Source organism: Mustela lutreola, chromosome 15, assembly GCF_030435805.1.
Source record: "Mustela lutreola isolate mMusLut2 chromosome 15, mMusLut2.pri, whole genome shotgun sequence".
In the NCBI taxonomy this organism is placed as follows: domain Eukaryota; kingdom Metazoa; phylum Chordata; class Mammalia; order Carnivora; family Mustelidae; genus Mustela; species Mustela lutreola.
This window is the reverse complement of record NC_081304.1, coordinates 36,349,191-36,365,947: the sequence shown is the minus strand read 5'-3', so window position 1 is coordinate 36,365,947 and position 16,757 is coordinate 36,349,191. Positions and strand designations below refer to the sequence as shown.

Genomic DNA, 16,757 nt, shown 5'->3' with positions numbered 1-16,757 from the left:
TCTAAGCTCAATTAGTCCTTTCAGAACAAAATACCTCATGAACTAACAAGAAACTAGTCCGAGGTCTGGGATATGAAAAGAATAAAAGCAGTCACTTTCTATTGCTCATTGCTAAGTGCAGTCGTATCTCAACCTGGAGATCTTGTAGGGATTAAATAAAGATGTATGTCAAGCACTGATCTACTAAGCCAAGGAACTGGCACATAACTAGTGTTCAGTAAATGTTAGTCCTTCCTCAAATCTTTAAGAATGCAGGCTTTTCAAGTCAAAGATTAACTGATGGTTTAAAAAATCAAGTCGAAACAAAAGAAAAACCTTACACAGTCATATAGTTAACACAGCTCATAGAACTCAGCAAATAGGATAATGAAAATGAAAAACAGATACTGAAAACGTTTCTGAATGGCTCATCCTTTGTGGTCATTTACAACCTTCCTATTTTGTGAAATTGTTTTTAGGGATGAGCTTTGACAAGAAATAGGCCAAATGCAAACTAATTCCACTTGAGAGGGAAACTCCGAAATGCCTACAGCAGGTCAACAGTTTCTCTCATAAAATCTTCCCACTGGGTATACTTCAAGCTTTCAGCAATTCCAGTTTCCAAACAAACCAGTAGCACAACTATAAAGCTAATTTTTTTCATTAGAATTGTTAAGTAACAGGAGTTCAATAAATCATCTGCCTTCTAAGAAAAAAAAATGACTAACACAAATAATATTTCTCCTGGTTCTAATAAAATGAAGCCTATTTACAAACTGAAAGATGTAATACCATAGTGAAGTCTTTTGAAGGCTCAAGAATGAAATAGTGAAGAAATAAAGGTACAGAAAGAACAGGGCTTGGTCTAAAAAGTCTTGAGATCAAGTATTCGTGTTGCCATCTAGTATATGGCTTCTAGGAAGTTACTTAACTTCTCAGGGATGCAGTTTCTTGTAAAGTTCTTTTCAGCTCAAAAAATTATGATTACTTATGATATCTGATACCTCTCTCTATGTATATATATACACACATGTACATACCTATATATGTACCTTTATTAAATAATACAGATATACTTTGAAAGTTACAGTAATTTAAGGCCCATTATGAAACAAAGGGAAAGAGAGAGGGGGAGGGAGAATGTGTGTGTATGTTGGGTATTGTGACCCTGAATATCATTCTCAGTAGTTAGGGCATTTACACAGCCTGAATTAACCAAGTAAGCCTTTAAACCCTTACAATGAAACATTAAAATTCAATGTGGCTATAATCTCTTCCTTACAAAACATGGACCCAAAGAGTCTGGCTTCAAGTATGGTTTAAAAAAAAAATGGCTAAGTGTATTATATTCACCACCCAGCACTTCCATATGACCACATAAAAAAAAAACACAAATGAAAACTCACAGGCCCATTGTAATACATTGTACCACTTCTGAATGCAACACTTAGCTCAGGCTTACTACCCTGACAAATAAAGGAAAGCACTTTATGAAGCCAATTTAATTGGGAGGTGACAGAAAACATACAGCCATTTTCTTTAGCCTTATCATTGAATTGGCTTCAGCTCCAATCTCGGGCAAATCCCACTCAACAGAAGAAATTAACCAGGTCAGCAGAACAGGTGCTGCGCTGTGTCTGTCAAGGGCCTGGCATCACCACAATTACTTGCACACAATGAAGCAGTAATCTTTACAGATCATCTCTCCCAAGAAGTATATTGGGGAGGGAGAGGAAAACTGAAGGGAGGCGGAGGGGTGGGGGGATGCGGGGAGGGAGGGAGTGGGGAGAAGAAGAGGAATAGGAGGCAAAGAGAAAAGGCAAGAAAAGAAAATGAATGTGCAGCTGCCTCAAGGCTCAGCAGATGTCGGGATGTGATGTACGAGGCTAGGATAAGCTGTCGTAGCCCGCTGCCAAAGAGTGGTAAGTGATTAAAGCCTGCACAGTTCTAAGCACCATATTTAGAATCTGCGGGGTTTCAAGACTTGCACCCATTCCTTGCTGTGCTGCCAGATGTTGGCAACTGGTCCAGTTCCTACTGACTGTGCATGGATGGCAGCAGTTGGTACAGCAGCAAAGCAATCTGGAATGCTTCCGGAGCGGCTGTACATTAACAAGTGTCACCCATCATTCACCTTTACAGAAGGCTGAAACAACTCCAATTTGCTGCCACTTCCCTCTTGGGAAACAGCCAAGATAAAGTTGCGCCTGGCAGCCCCATTTGTTTCACTCAGGTGTTTCAGCTGCCTTGCTGACCTCTATTAGTTTAAGTTTTAATTTAGATTAACCCCAGCACCCCAATTAACCAGCAAGGGGAAAAGCTAAGATGTGACTAGTCATAACTCTGAAATCAAAATTTATCGAAGGTAAAATTATTAATTGGGATGAAGGGCCAATCAAGTAATGCTACTTCTTTTTAAACAGACCTCCAGGCAAAAAAAAAAAAAAAAAAAAAAAAGATAAAAAAAATAAAAAATCTTTCAGACTAAGGATTGCCAGTGGAAGCAACTTCTCCTCAGTAATTTGTTTAATTTTATAAAGCCTATTTAATTTATGATGCACTTTCCATCGAACAATGTACACTTCAATTAATGAAGACTGGAGCATTTCTGATTGTCTCCCATGATCTCACACAATTACACAGCATTAATATCCCATATCAGGTACTTCCTTAGACACCCTAGAACAAAATAGAGTTCCCTACTCTTCTGACAAATGGATATAATAAAGAAGAAATGGAAAAAAGAATCAGGACCTCTGACTAGGAATACCTGAGGACACACCAATCCTCTTTCCTATACCCTCTCATCATTACTTTTAAGGCTCACTTATGGCAATAATTTCATTGAACATTCCAGAGTGAATAGAAAGATTATTTCTCTTCTTAGGGCAAAGACTCAAAGTTATCCCCTGTACACAATCACCTGTTCTATTGGCCTCACAGTGTAATTTTCCCATATTCTTTCCTCCATATACCAAATACATAATACAGTCATCATGGCTAAACCTTCAACAAGCAGTTGCAAATTCTTTGGCAAAAGTCAACACGCTAAAAATTCAGCTGAGAAAAAAAGAATATCTTGATAAATAATGGCTAAACAAAAGCTGGTGTGTCACTGCTGAATAGCATCCTTGATTCTCCAAAGCTAGAAAGGGTACATCCCAAAGCGCACTTCATTAAGTATGGCTTATCAGGAGACCCAGGATTACAGGAAATTATTTTAGTTCTCTAGAACAGCACAAATGTTTAGTCTACCTTTACAGTCACTAGCATCATTAAACAGAGCAGCATGGGGGCACCTGGGTGGCTCAGTGGGTTAAGCCTCTGCCTTGGGCTCAGGTCATGATCTCAGGGTCCCTCAGCAGCGAGCCTGCTTCCCCCCGCCGCCCCCGCCTACTTGTGATCTTTGTCAAGTAAATAAATAAAATCTTAAAAAAAAAAAAAAAAAAAAAAGACAAAAGAGCAGCATGCCAGCAGAGAATAATGTCAGGGAAAGACGGGGGGGGGGGGGGGGGGGGGGGGGACGGGACGTACATTTGGAAAGAGATATCAAAACTGGGCCACATTTCAACCTCTACCAATTCTGTCTTCAAAACATTACATTATTGTTATAATCAATAGTAGCAGACAATCTCAATACATACTTAACTGATGTGAACAGACACGCATGCATGCATGCACGCGTGCACACGCACACACATCCCCCAAAGGCAAAACACTTAATAAGCAATAGAACCAGAAATGCAGTTCAAGGACTCTGGGAGTCCAACCCTTTAGCTCCACATCCCAATCTAATAGCAACAGGACAAGAAACCAAACAACTAACAAAAAATCCTCTATAAATATTAGCAAAAATGGTTGAGAAAAAATAAACCTCCCGACTCAAGGAAGTTGCAGCTTTTTTACAGATACTTCACACTCTGCAGTGACTAACAAAGTAGTTGCAGTAGTTTTTCATTTCAAAAGGAAAAATACAACATAGGAGCACAACAGGGGCAGCTGGCTGGCTCAGTTGGTAGAGCATAAGACTCTAGGTTGTGAATTCCAGTCCCACACAGGGTGTAGAGATTACTTAAAAAAAATAAACTCTTAAAAAAGAAAAACCAAAACAGACTCAGAATTACACAGTAAGTCGATCTTAAAGATAGCAGTTCTAACTCTCTGACTCTATCCTCCTTCCAAAGTAAGCCACCTTTTGGTCAGAGAGTTCTATGAGCGGTTTTGAAATGCTAAAACCTGATCTGTAACAAAAGAAAACAGTGTAAAAATCACACCTGGTGGTAAAAGTCATCGTCATCAAAGATTTCACCATCCAAGTCCTTCAGGTGGGCATTGGCAGGGGCTTGAGGAAGGACCTCCTAGAAGGAGTGAATCCAAAGAGTAATCAAAGTAATGTAGCCACCACAAATAATGAGTATAACAGTGTAGAACAGGAAAGCAGCTTTCCTTAAGATATAAAGAGCTCTTACAACTAAAGAACAAAAATAGTCCAATAAAAAAAGTGGACAAAGACATTAATTAGGCACTCAACATGAAAATAACAAAAAATCGTCAATAATCATATAAAAATATGTTTAATCTCATTCTAACTAAATACATGAAAATTAAAATGAGAAGACTCCATTTTTCAGCTCTAAACCTGGCAACACTCAGTACCAGAAAACAGAACTTATGGAAACGGAAATTAATGCAACCTTTCTGGAGGCCCTCAGTAACATCTATCAGGATTTAATATGTGTATTCTCTTTGATTTGACATTTCCACTTTGAGAAATCTATCCATATGTTCACACAAATACATGTATTATAAATGCTCATGAATGTTTCCTATAGCACTGTTTCTAAGCTGGAGACAACATAAACAGCCACTGTTTCAATAAATTATAGTACACGCCTACAATGGAATACACCATAGCCTAGTACTGGGAAAAATGAGATAAAAAATCCCTATGTAATGATTTAGAAAAGTGTCCAGGAAAAATTAAATTAAAAAAATACTAAGATTTTATATAGTGTATTAATACTTTATATAAACACACAAATCATCCCATTTAGTTAGAAAAAAACAGAACATGTTTCTATATATGCATGTGTTATATCTATATATAGTTATATGAATAGAAAATGTCTTGTTACAGTTACAAATGAACACTGGTGTAATCGAAGAAGCAGAATTTTACTTTTCATTTTAAATTCTTCTGAACTTTGAAAAAAATTATTAAGTATATATTTGTATAAATAAATGTTTCTTTAAACAAAAGAATGTGCTCCAGATATGGATCCTTTTCTATAGTATCTAAACGTCTGACATAAAATGCACACTTCCTTCCATACTGATACTGCTAGAGAAGCAGCTCTAAAATTGAATTTTTAAAAATTGGATTACGAATGGTTCCATTGCCAGGCTCACGTCAAACTCAAAAATAAGAGAAGACTACACATAAGTTAATAATAGCTCCATTTTAAAAGAATTTTCTCCTCCCACAAACTCTCAGTTTCTAGTTAATTTACAATCTAGTAAAGTAGTGCTTTTTCCCCTTTCTTTCATGAACTCCTTATACCAAGGGTAATACCTACAAGCAGGTGATCAGACTTTTCAGCTAATGAACCTCACAGAAACTGCTCCCTGTAATCACCCAGCATCCCAGACCTCTTACCGGTTGTCCCGGCAAACTCTCCGGGAGAGGCTGCGTTGCTGGTTCAGGTTTGCCAAGAACTCGGTAGATGGAGCGCTTGGTCTGTGTCCTTCGAAGTAATCTTTCTTTGTCCATCAGAATATGATCGATCTGAGTCAAGATTGAGCGTTCAAAGGCACCAAAACCCTGCAACAACATTAACCAGTGTCAGATAATGCAGAAAGTCTATGCTGAAGGCAGCTACATTGGTTTCTCTATCTTTCTGTGTCAGCAAAGAAATAGACAACCCTCCTTTCAGAGGGACTTTGTGTTACAGACTGACTTTGTGAATGGCTGTAATGGAAAAAATAAAATTTAGTTGAAGGCGTTCCTATACCCAGAGATTAACTTTCACACCTTCCGTAACTGTTGAAAAATCCACTTCTTTCAGTATTTTGTATTCCCAAACATCTGAACACTTACAAGATAATTTTCTAAAATAAAATATTCTTTAAAAAAAAAACAAAAAACAACTTTATTTATTTATTTATTTATTTATTTGAGAGAGAGCAGGCACGTGAGAGAGAGCACTCAAGCAGGGGGAGGGGGCAGAGGGAGAGAGAGAATCCCCAACAGACTCATGCTGAGTACAAAGTCTGACACGGGGCTAGATCTCACTACCCTGATATCATGACCTGAGCTGAAATCAAGAGTTGGAGGCTTAACCAACGGAATCACCCAGGTGTCACCAAAATATTCCTTCTAATAAAATTAAAATCCCAGGACTGAATGGCAGGAGTTCAGTACATTTTTCTGTAGAAATGACTGATTACTATTACATCATGACATTATCTGTATCAATGAGCTGTAGTTCCAATGTCTTTAAACTGCTTCAGGTTGGCACAAACTCTGTTACACCCATGTACACACACACACATACAAACACACACATACTTGCCTTCCCCAGTTTTCCAGAAGCCAGCTTGGTTTTATCATGCCACTTCTGAAGTGTGCGGTTCCTGTAGACTGTAAAGTCAGCAAAACGCTTTGCCATAAAGCTGGGATATTCCTCCATTTCCAGCTTCCTCTTTGGTGGGGCCCTTCTCTGCTTCTTCTTCTCTTCTAATAGATCTTCATCTTCACTGGAAATCTCCTCCTCACTGTAAAATCAATAAGCACATTAAGTTCAATGTACACAAACACCACCCAAGTAAAAAGCTAGGCTCACATGAAGTTGAGAGTACTTAGGCCTTCTCTATTCTTTTTTTTTTTTTAAAGATTTTTGAAATTTATTTAACAGAGAGACACAGAGAGAGAGAGGAAACATAAGCCAGAGGAGTGAGACAGTGAGAAGCAGGCTCCTGCTGAGCAAGGAGCCCAAAGTGGAGGGCTCGATTTCAGCACCCTGGCATCATGACCTGAGCCGAAGGCAGATAGATGCCTAACAACTGAGACAACCCAAACACCCCAGGCCTTCCCTATTCTGTCTACATTTTAAAAAACACCACAGATGGGAGGGAGGATGGCTTTTTTTGTTTGAAAAGAATGTTCGTGAGCTCAATCAAAAACTCATGTAACTTTTCAAATAAATATAAAAACTACTGGCTTAGAAATATTTTTTAAAAGGTAAGCAAACCGTAAAAATAAATGAGGTTGTAAAAACATTATTAGAAATGCATATGAACCAGGCCTATACTGTTACAAGATGGTCTTTAAACACATAATCATATTTTTATGACCTTAATCCCCAAATCAATAAAGGAAATGTGTCTCCCTGTAACCAATTGTTCAGGAAAGCAGAATAATATTAGTTGAATCAAAGGAAAAGAGCTGAATGTGAAGGAAACTCCAAGCAGTGGGCAAGAGGACGGGAACTACACTGAAATAAAGGCAACTGTCCGGATCAAGTAATACAGCCTCTATCAAGCAAGCCACTTAGACTCACTGGACTACTGACCCCAACACATTGTAGGTGCTCAATAAATGTGAGCTTACTATTGTCCCTCCAACTAAAAACAAATAGAGCAAAGGATAAGCCCAAAGGGAAAAAAGCAAGCAGGCACCATATACAGCAGGCTCAAAAAACAGGTGGGTGGGTAGGGGGGTTCTGTGGAAATCCTTCATCAAATGTGACAACTTCAGAAAAAGTAAACATGTTTAAATATATTCCATGCCTTTCTGAAAATTTTCCATCCTTCAAAATAACTACTTCTTCCCTCACTGAAAAGGAGATGGCTGTGACCAGCAATTCCATGGTATTGGCACAAACTGCTGCATAAACATTAATTAAGAATTAAAATTAAAGGACACCTGGGTGGCTCAGTCAGTTAAGCGGTTGCCTTTGGCTCAGGTCATGACCCCAGGGTCTGAGGATCCAGTTCGGCATTGACCCCCTTGCTCAGCAGGGTGCCTACTTCTCCCTCTGCCTGTGCTCTCTCTCTCTCCTCCCCCTACTGATAAATAAACACAATCTTAAAAAAAAAAAAATTTTTTTTAAATTAAGGGACGCCTGGGTGGCTTAGTAAGTTGAGTGCCTGCTTTCAGCTCAGGTCATGATCTCAGGGTCCTGGGATGGAGTCCCACATGTGGTTGCCTGCTCATTGAGGAGCCTGCTTCTCCCTCTCCTTCTGCACACCTCCCACTCGTACACTCACTTGCTCTCTTGCTCTCAAACAAAATCTTTTTAAAAAAGAATTAAAGGGCGCCTGGATGGCTCAGGTGTCGGGCACCTGCCTTCTGCTCAGGTCATGACTCCAGAATCCTGGGATCAAGCCCTGCGTCAGGCTCCCAGCTGGGCGGGAGGCCTGCATCTCCCTCTCCCAGCCCCTTGCTTGTGTTCCTTCTCTCACTGTCAAATAAATAAATAAAATCATTATTTTTTTAAAAAGAATTAAAATTAAAAATGAGCTTTCATCTCCTAATTTCTTTTTTCTTTTAAAGACGAAAAGGCAAGCCTTTTGCAGAAGCCCACAAAGAAAAGCAGGCACAAGTAAATATAAAAAAGGAAAACCTAATTCTTAATTTGTGTGCCATTCTGGCCACCAGGTAAATATAAGAAGGTCTTTCTGTTACTACTAACAATAAGTATGATATCTGCCTGCAGATGATTTGGCTTTCTTTTTCAAAAATGATGGGTAACTACCCAGATTAAAATAAGCAACACCACAGCTCCATTCCTTCCTTACCTTTCTGCTTTGGGCTTTGTCCCGTCTACTAAATATCTAGTGTCTGGGTACTGGAAAAGTAACTCTTCCTGAAGATCTGCCAATGACCTCAACAATGCTTTAAGGGCCTTGTGACCTGGGAAATGAAGCACAGAGAAGGAACAATAAATTATCTACAATTCTTCAAAGCAGGCAATGATTGTAACTCATGACTCCTGGGCAGTTCTGGCAGGGGTTGGGGGTAGGCAAAGGGCACCTGGGGCCTAAGAACTCTCTGAAACACAGAATTCCTGAAAGGAAATAATGCCAGTGCCCACTTCACAGGCTCGTTGTGAGGAACAAGTGAGGTAACATATGTAAAGTGTGTAGGAAAGGCTCTGCAATAAATTTTGAGTTCTTAAATTTAGCAAGATTGACCAACTTGTACCCTGCCTGTCATCATAACCAATAGTTTTTCCTTATGGTGTTAGCTTCTACAGGTAACCCACCGACCTCCTGGATTATCCCTCTATCAATCAACTCCTTAAGCAATCCCTCCTCTCCTGAAGAGCACAGCTCTGTCCTGGGATCCCTACTGTGATGTTGCTGCTGCCGTCATCGCCCTCCCTCAGGAGATCTCATTTGCCTCTGGTTTGAGCTGCCACCTCATACATACAATTTCTCCACACATTCTCCTATGAAAAGTTGTTGTTCACGTACGAAAACCCCCAAGTTAATGACTTCCTATTTGTGGTACTGAATTGTGTATTAAAACTCTGCGCATTGAGAATATGTTCTTACCTGGTTCTCTAAAGAGCCAACAGCATGCATTTGTAATCAAGCAGGTCAGGATTAAGTATAGTCTACTATGGCTAAGAACTTTCAGGATAAAAACTGGCCCTCTGAGAACTGAACTCTTACCTTCTTTATCAGCCTAATCCTGCTAAAGGGGCTAACTAGACACCGATAATCACTATTTATGCGTTGGTAGCACTCAGACGCCTCTCCTATTATCGAGCTTCCACATTTCCAGCAACTGCAAGAAAATCTTCACATGGATGCTCCATCACTCCTCCAAATACACCATGTCAGAAACAGAACTTTGTTATTCCTACCTAATATTTCTCCCTTGTCTGATTTTCTCCGTTTAATGTGTTTTCATAGGCGATCACTGACATTTCGGTGCCCTTACTCTATATATTTAATCCATTGCTAAATCGGGTGATTTTCCATTCTTATTATCAGTAATGGCTGTCCATTCATCTCTGGCTATGCTTCTCTCACACCTTCCCCCTTTCCCTTAAATAACTGTAACCTTCTCACAAATGCCCCTACTTTCACTTAGCAAACCCTACATTCATTTTTACTTTATATTCCATAGGGACTTCAGCTCACACAAACTTCAGTCAGCGTTAACCATGGTTTTTAGTGCCTTTTCTAGAAAAGGTTGTATCTTAAGAAAGAGAGCCCATGTTTTCCAAAGTGAAACCACAAACCAATTTTGCATTTGCAAAGTAGGTTTCAAAATTCCCAAGACCTAACCTTGAAAATCTTACGCTAAGTAAGCAAGTCACAAAAGCACAAGTACCGTGTGATTCCACTTACATGAGGGACACAGAACAGGCACATTCACAGAAGCAGAAAGCTGAACAATGGCAGGGGGGGTGGATAGGAGAGGGGAATGGACACCTGTTCCTGTTTAATGGATACAGAGCTTCAGAATGAGATGATGAAAACGTTCTGGAGATGGACAGTGGGGATACTGGGACAGCCATGCAAATGTACTTAAAAATATTGAACTATATTTCTATAAGTGGCTAAGCTGGTCAACTTTATGTCATGCATATTTTAACACAATTGGAAAAAAAAAAAAAAAAGAACCACAAACTTTAAGTGTTCCCAAAGCAGGGCATAATGAATAATTCTACCATCCCAGTTCATCTCTGTGCAGAAAAAAATCATCTATAATGTTCAATCTTGAGCCTAGTCAAAAAGAACAGGAAAAAAAAAAAGGAATGTTATTCACCCTTTAAAAAGAAATTCTGACACAGGCTATAACACAGGGATGAACCTTGGAGACATTATGCTCAGTGCAATAAGCTAGTCATAAAAAGACAGGTACTATATCATTCCACTTATAGGAGGTACCTCGAGTAGTCAAATTCAGAGACAGAAAGTAGGATGGGGGTTACCAGGGCTTGGCAGAGAGGGTAATGGAGGCCTGTTTAACAGGTATAGAGTTCTACTCTTACAAGACAGAAAAGTTCTGGAGATTGGTAACACAACAGTGTGAATATACTTAACACTACTGAACTATACACTTAGAAATAGTTAGGGTAAATTTTTGAATCCCTATTATACACCTGAAACTAATGTAACACTGTATGTTAACTACATAGGATGAAAATTCAAAATAAATTTGAAAATGGAAAAAACGGTTAGGATAAATTTTATGTTAGGTCAATTTTAGGTTTCATGTTTCTTTTGCCGCAATAAAAAATTCAAAAGAAGAAAAGCAGATGCCCGTCCCTTACTTCCGGTAGATTCCATGTATCCTTGAGGTAAACCAGGAAATCAGGAACCATGTGCGCGGGGGGGGGGGGGGGGGGTCGCCAGTCTGCAAAGCAGTCTATAATGTTCACAGCTGCTTATCCCCAGCAAACAAGTCATAATGTGACTCACATGTGGCAGAACCAAGAACTGTGAAAACATACAATGAAAAGACTACTACTTTTAAGGGCCACTTTCAAGTAGCTATACAAGCCTTTTTATTTTGTTCAAGTCAGTTTAAAAAAATCCATTGCAGATATATTAGACAGCATATCAATCCAACAAGAAAGCAGAGAGCCAATATCAGTAAATCAAAGTGTGCCTTTCTGTTAATACTCTCTCATATGTTCTCATTTTATACACCCCTTCACCCAGTCAGAAAGTAGCCCTGAAGTATTTAAGCTCCATTCAGGGATAGCACCACCATGCATCAAAGTGTCAAGAGACCTACCAGAGATGAAATCTGCAATTCTGTGCTTCTAACCACACACACACACTCACACACACAAAAAAAAAAGGAAAGAAAAAGAAAAAGAAAAAAAATGTTTATCAAAGTAAAGTCACCAATCCCCAACACTCAGACAGCTTCCTATAAAGAGATATAGAAGAAAGAATGCAATTCTCATTTCTTTGAGAAAAGGGACACATTTCCTTCCACTGAGATGTTATGTAAAATCTGAAGAGACCAGACAATGCTTTCCTGGATACAGCAAGCTTCCTCAAAGCCACATCTGACAAGAGTGAGGAAAGACTCTTGGAGACTCAGCTCCAACAGCGGATTCTTCTCAGCCAAAATACAAAACCAAACCAAACCCAACTTCTATTTATCATTCATATAGGACTGAGTTCTATTTGTTTAACCCTATGAAAAATGAAGAGAATGGAACCAACAGTTTCTAATTCACCGTTCATTTTTCTCCTAATTACTGTCAGTTACAAGTTGAAAAAATAGCAGAGAAGCATACACTCTCTTCTCTCTCCCTCTTGGCACGTGGCCACAAAACAAATGGAGACTGTCAAGGATATATATGTTTATTTTGTCCTACATGGTCCATTTCCAGAGGCCTTTCCCTTAAGAGGAGATTAAGAAGGACATATGCCTCACCATATTATCAAGATACAACCTCAGCATCCGGGCACTGGCTTTAGGAATAATTTTCCAAGTAGAGAATCAATGGAAAGAGTGCTTTACTAGAGGTCAGGAGCCCTGTATTCTAACTGACACTATTACTAACTAGTCATTTTACTGAGCAGACCAATTTAATTTTTGAGTTGCAATATTCTCCTCTATAAAATGTAGATAATCCTTTGCTTATTTCACAGAATTTAGGTGAAAAATAATAAACATGTTTTTTATATATTAAGGAATTTCATTAATTTTTAAATGCTGTGAGATATAGAAAGTACATCACAATCAAAAAAATCATCGTCTTTCACATGGTGAAAATCCCAGGCTCTGCTTGTACTGATCGACAGTGCTAGGACTGAACTAGTATTCATAGATTCCTGTATTAAGTATTCATTTACATGCTACCCATATGCAAGCATTCTATATATAAAATGTCACCAATCTAAAAACCATTTTCACCTAACAGCTTTATTTTTCTCCCTGATTCATCTTGGTTGTTCAACATAAACAAAATTGTAGGCAGAGAATAAGTTTGGACATAGGCACAGTTCATTAATTAGATTATAAACCAATAAGTATAACTTCTGGCAAGGGGATTGGAGGGGAACGCAGACAGTGAATTTATAACAAAAATAAAGCTTACCTTATCAGTTTTTAAATATCTATACAGTTTTTTAAAAATAAACATGAAAACATACAATAGTTTATGTACAAGCAAAGATAAATTTCCACATTCCTATCATGCCAGATAAATACAATGAAGTAGAATGTATAGATTACAAGAGCATTTTTTTCTCCTTCAAAAGTAACTCTAGAACCAGAGCTAAACTATAGGTCAAAATGACACACGATATATTGGCCTGAGAACAATACTTTTCATTCAAATCCACACAAGCCTGCCACTTGCACTAGTCATCCCCGGCAATTAATCCCCCAAGAAAGACGTTTGATTAAATCTTTTCAAGCAAATCCTTTGCTTTGCTTTTGTTAGTTCACTTCTTGTCAACATCTATTAAAATATGCCTTTAATTCTCCCACAATCTTAAAAAACACCGATTCCACTGTCTTCAACTTTAATCAACTGTATGGCCGGCATTTTTCATTTCATAATAATGTGCTGCTTGGAATTCAAGAGGCAGGCTCAGCATCAATCATCTGGTAAGAATTTTTCCACTGCAATAAATATGCAAATGAGGAGAGCCAGTCAGTCGTATTTCAGGCCCGACTTGCTAGTGTTTTAAAAAAGACACAAATTTATTAATTGCCGGTGGCCAGAGGAATCCTATTACTTTGGGCATTGATTACAAAGCTGTGTGAGTGATTATTGTGCAACTCGCGGGCTACCCAGGCATGAGGAAAAATTATTAAAGCAAGGCAGAGATTATCAACTCAGAATAACAATAAGCCTTAACATTTAGGCCCTAACTTCTTCAACAAAGAATTACGTGAAGGCTCCACTGTATCATAATTCCGAATTCTGTCAGTATTACTGTTTGGGCTTGTTCTATATTCCCCAAGCAGAATGGTGTTACCAGTAAGAAAGAGTACTGCAGGTTACAAATTCCCGAACACCAACCGTATGGATGAGTTGCTATCATCCCCAATGTGTGTCCAGCAAGCATCTGTATACATCTGTGTACACATACACATATACGGGTGTGTGCTCCTGTGGACTCCCAGATTCGGATAAGTGAATGTGTTATTATGAGGACTGTGGTTTTACTGGAACAGGATAAAGAGTTCTGGCTCCGTGTGTTGGTTGGCTGGTTCCGCGGACTGAAAGCAGAATTTTTTTAATGGTACAATATAGCCACCAGGATAACTTTTCAAAGCAGAGCATGGGGACTGATATTCTAAAATCATGATGGCTAAGCCAAAAGCAGCCTTGGGTTTCCATACCTCAGGGGGCATCACAGTGAAAGGCATGCAGTCTACGGGGGAGTCTGTGGAGGAAACGGTTTGATAGGCTAATTCTGAATGCAAAGTGTTTTTGTGAGAAACATTCAACCCAAGACATATTAAATCAAGTAAGAAAGAGGACTCGGTGGACAAAACTTATTTTTTTCTCTTAAGAGAATGATGTGGGGAATTGGGGGAGTAAGTGGAAGTTGAAATAAGGGAGAGATGAAGAAGCATATGATAAAATATGTTGGGTGAGCCCTCTCACAGAAAGAAGCAAAAAGAAAAAAAAATCCTTACCATTTTACATTACTGCCACACTAAGTAACATGATAGATAGCGTGCATTTGAGTTCTGTGGAGGGACATCCCACTCAAGCTGTAATTTCTGACCAGGCATGAATTTATAAGAAAGGGAAAAGAACTGCAGAACTTCTTAGGTTTCCCTGAATACTCCCTCAAATACCTTGATGAAGTATGTCAATAAATCCTTAAAAAGCCCTATAGGACACAGCAATCTAACTGATCAATGTACTTCCCGAAATCCACTATAGTTCCCTTCCACTTCACAGGCCCCAGACAACCTCCATTGCTCCGAGGTACTTCCCTAAAAAAGGAAATGTATTTTTCCTCTTTGAACAGACAGAATAAGTGCTCAGAATATGAGGTGCTTAAAACCCAAGGTTATTTACAAGTAATTGTTTAAACTAATGAGAATTACCCAGGGAAAGAAGAGATACTTTCATTTTTATTTGATGTACTTTTGGCCAGTTTGAATATTTTATAAGCATATTTTACTTTTATAATTTAAAATATTACTAAGGGGCACCCAGGTGGCTCAGTCGTTAGATGTCTGCCTTCAGCTTGGGTCATGATCCTAGGGTCCTGGGATGAAGCCCCACATTGGACTCCCTGCTCAGCGGGGAGCTTGCTTCTCCCTCTCCCACTCCCCCTGCTTGTGTTCCTGCTCTCACTGTCTCTCTCTCTCTGCCAAACAAATAAATAAAATCTTTAAAAAACAAACAAACAAAAAAACCCAGCTTTAAAAAGTAATAATAAAATATTACTAAAATTTAAAGTAAACTTTGAAGAAAACCTACTCAAAATAAAATTAGAACCACAATCCAAGTAACCCTTTGTTTCATATAAAACAGCCTGATCCTTTCTTATTAAAAAGCCTTTAGACAAACAGCCTCTTAGGCAATGAAACTACTCCTAACCTAAATGTCCAAATTCTTTCTATAGAGTGGATCTGCAAAATGGGGATTCCCAGGCAGAATTGATCACTCCTTTTTCAGCATCATTCACATCACTGCTACAGCACTTGTCATACTGTACCACGTCTGATTTCGCTAGTTGTAAGCTACTTGAGAGCAGAGACCTCATCCTGTCACTCTGCCTTCCCATCACCTGTGCCCTAAAAGGTATTCTACAGATATATGTTTGTTCCAGAGAAATGATGCCTCTGCCACATGGCAGAACATCTAATTACACTATCATTTCCAAAGGTAAATGCTGACAACCAGACAAAATGTGAACTACATATTCACGAACTTCAACAAGTATGTATCCTCATCAGGCTAATTTTTGTTAACAAAAGCAAAGTAATCAAACTTAACTTTTTCCTGTAACTGTTAACATATATAGGCTACTCCTAAGAGTCTCAAAACCATGTTACCAGATTTAAGAACTTACAAACATTACAATGCACTCACATGAAGACACAATCATCATTACCTCTTAGATGGATAAACTGAAGCTCAGAAAATAAGATCGCTTTTGTGTTTCTTTTAGTATTAGTAAGACTAAGCATTATTGGAGTGCCTAAGTGGTTCAGTCGGTTGGGGGACTGCCTTCGGCTCGGGTCATCATCCCAGGGTCCTGGGATCAAGTCCTGCATAGGGTTCCCTGCTCCTCCCTCTGTCTTCTCCTCCCTCTGTCTGCCCATCCCCCTGCTTGTGCTCCCTCTGTCTGCCCCTCCCCCTGCTTGTGCTCTCTCTCTCTCTCTGTCAAATAAATAAATAAAATAAAATTAAAAAATACAGCATTATGAAATGCTTACCCCAAATGAAAACACTTTGGGAGGTTGCTTTCATGTTAAAACACTTAAATATTTATGCCTTGGAAGTAGTTTACCTATCTCCACACCTTACTATGAGCTCCTTGAGATAACGGTTGTGAACAATTCACCTTGGTATGCCTGGTGTTGGCAAAAGGCAGGCTGCTGAATGAATAACTGAATAATTACGGCAACGTAATAATTTTCTTGGCGTGCTCTTTTATGTGCATTTCAAATCTTTGAAGAAGTATAGTATTGGTAATCATTTACATAACCCTTTTATGAAGGAGAAACACACACAGTAGCCATAGAGCTACAGCCTAAGAGAAGACCATACTATCACTATTAACATCATGTCATCATGAAGAACCCATGAAGTGGCAGG

The 16,757-nt window shown here is 38.9% G+C and overlaps 1 protein-coding gene across 1 annotated transcript in view; it reads right to left on the bottom strand.

The window, feature by feature from the left end:
• The window catches only part of AATF (apoptosis antagonizing transcription factor), a 98,877-nt gene that overhangs the window by 50,809 nt on the left and 31,311 nt on the right, over positions 1-16,757 (bottom strand). The window contains exons 5-8 of the mRNA XM_059148123.1: positions 8,779-8,893; positions 6,552-6,753; positions 5,636-5,800; positions 4,254-4,337 (exon numbers count right to left, since the gene is read on the bottom strand). Of these exons, the coding sequence (XP_059004106.1) occupies positions 4,254-4,337; positions 5,636-5,800; positions 6,552-6,753; positions 8,779-8,893 (566 nt within the window). The remainder of the gene's footprint in view (positions 1-4,253; positions 4,338-5,635; positions 5,801-6,551; positions 6,754-8,778; positions 8,894-16,757) is intronic.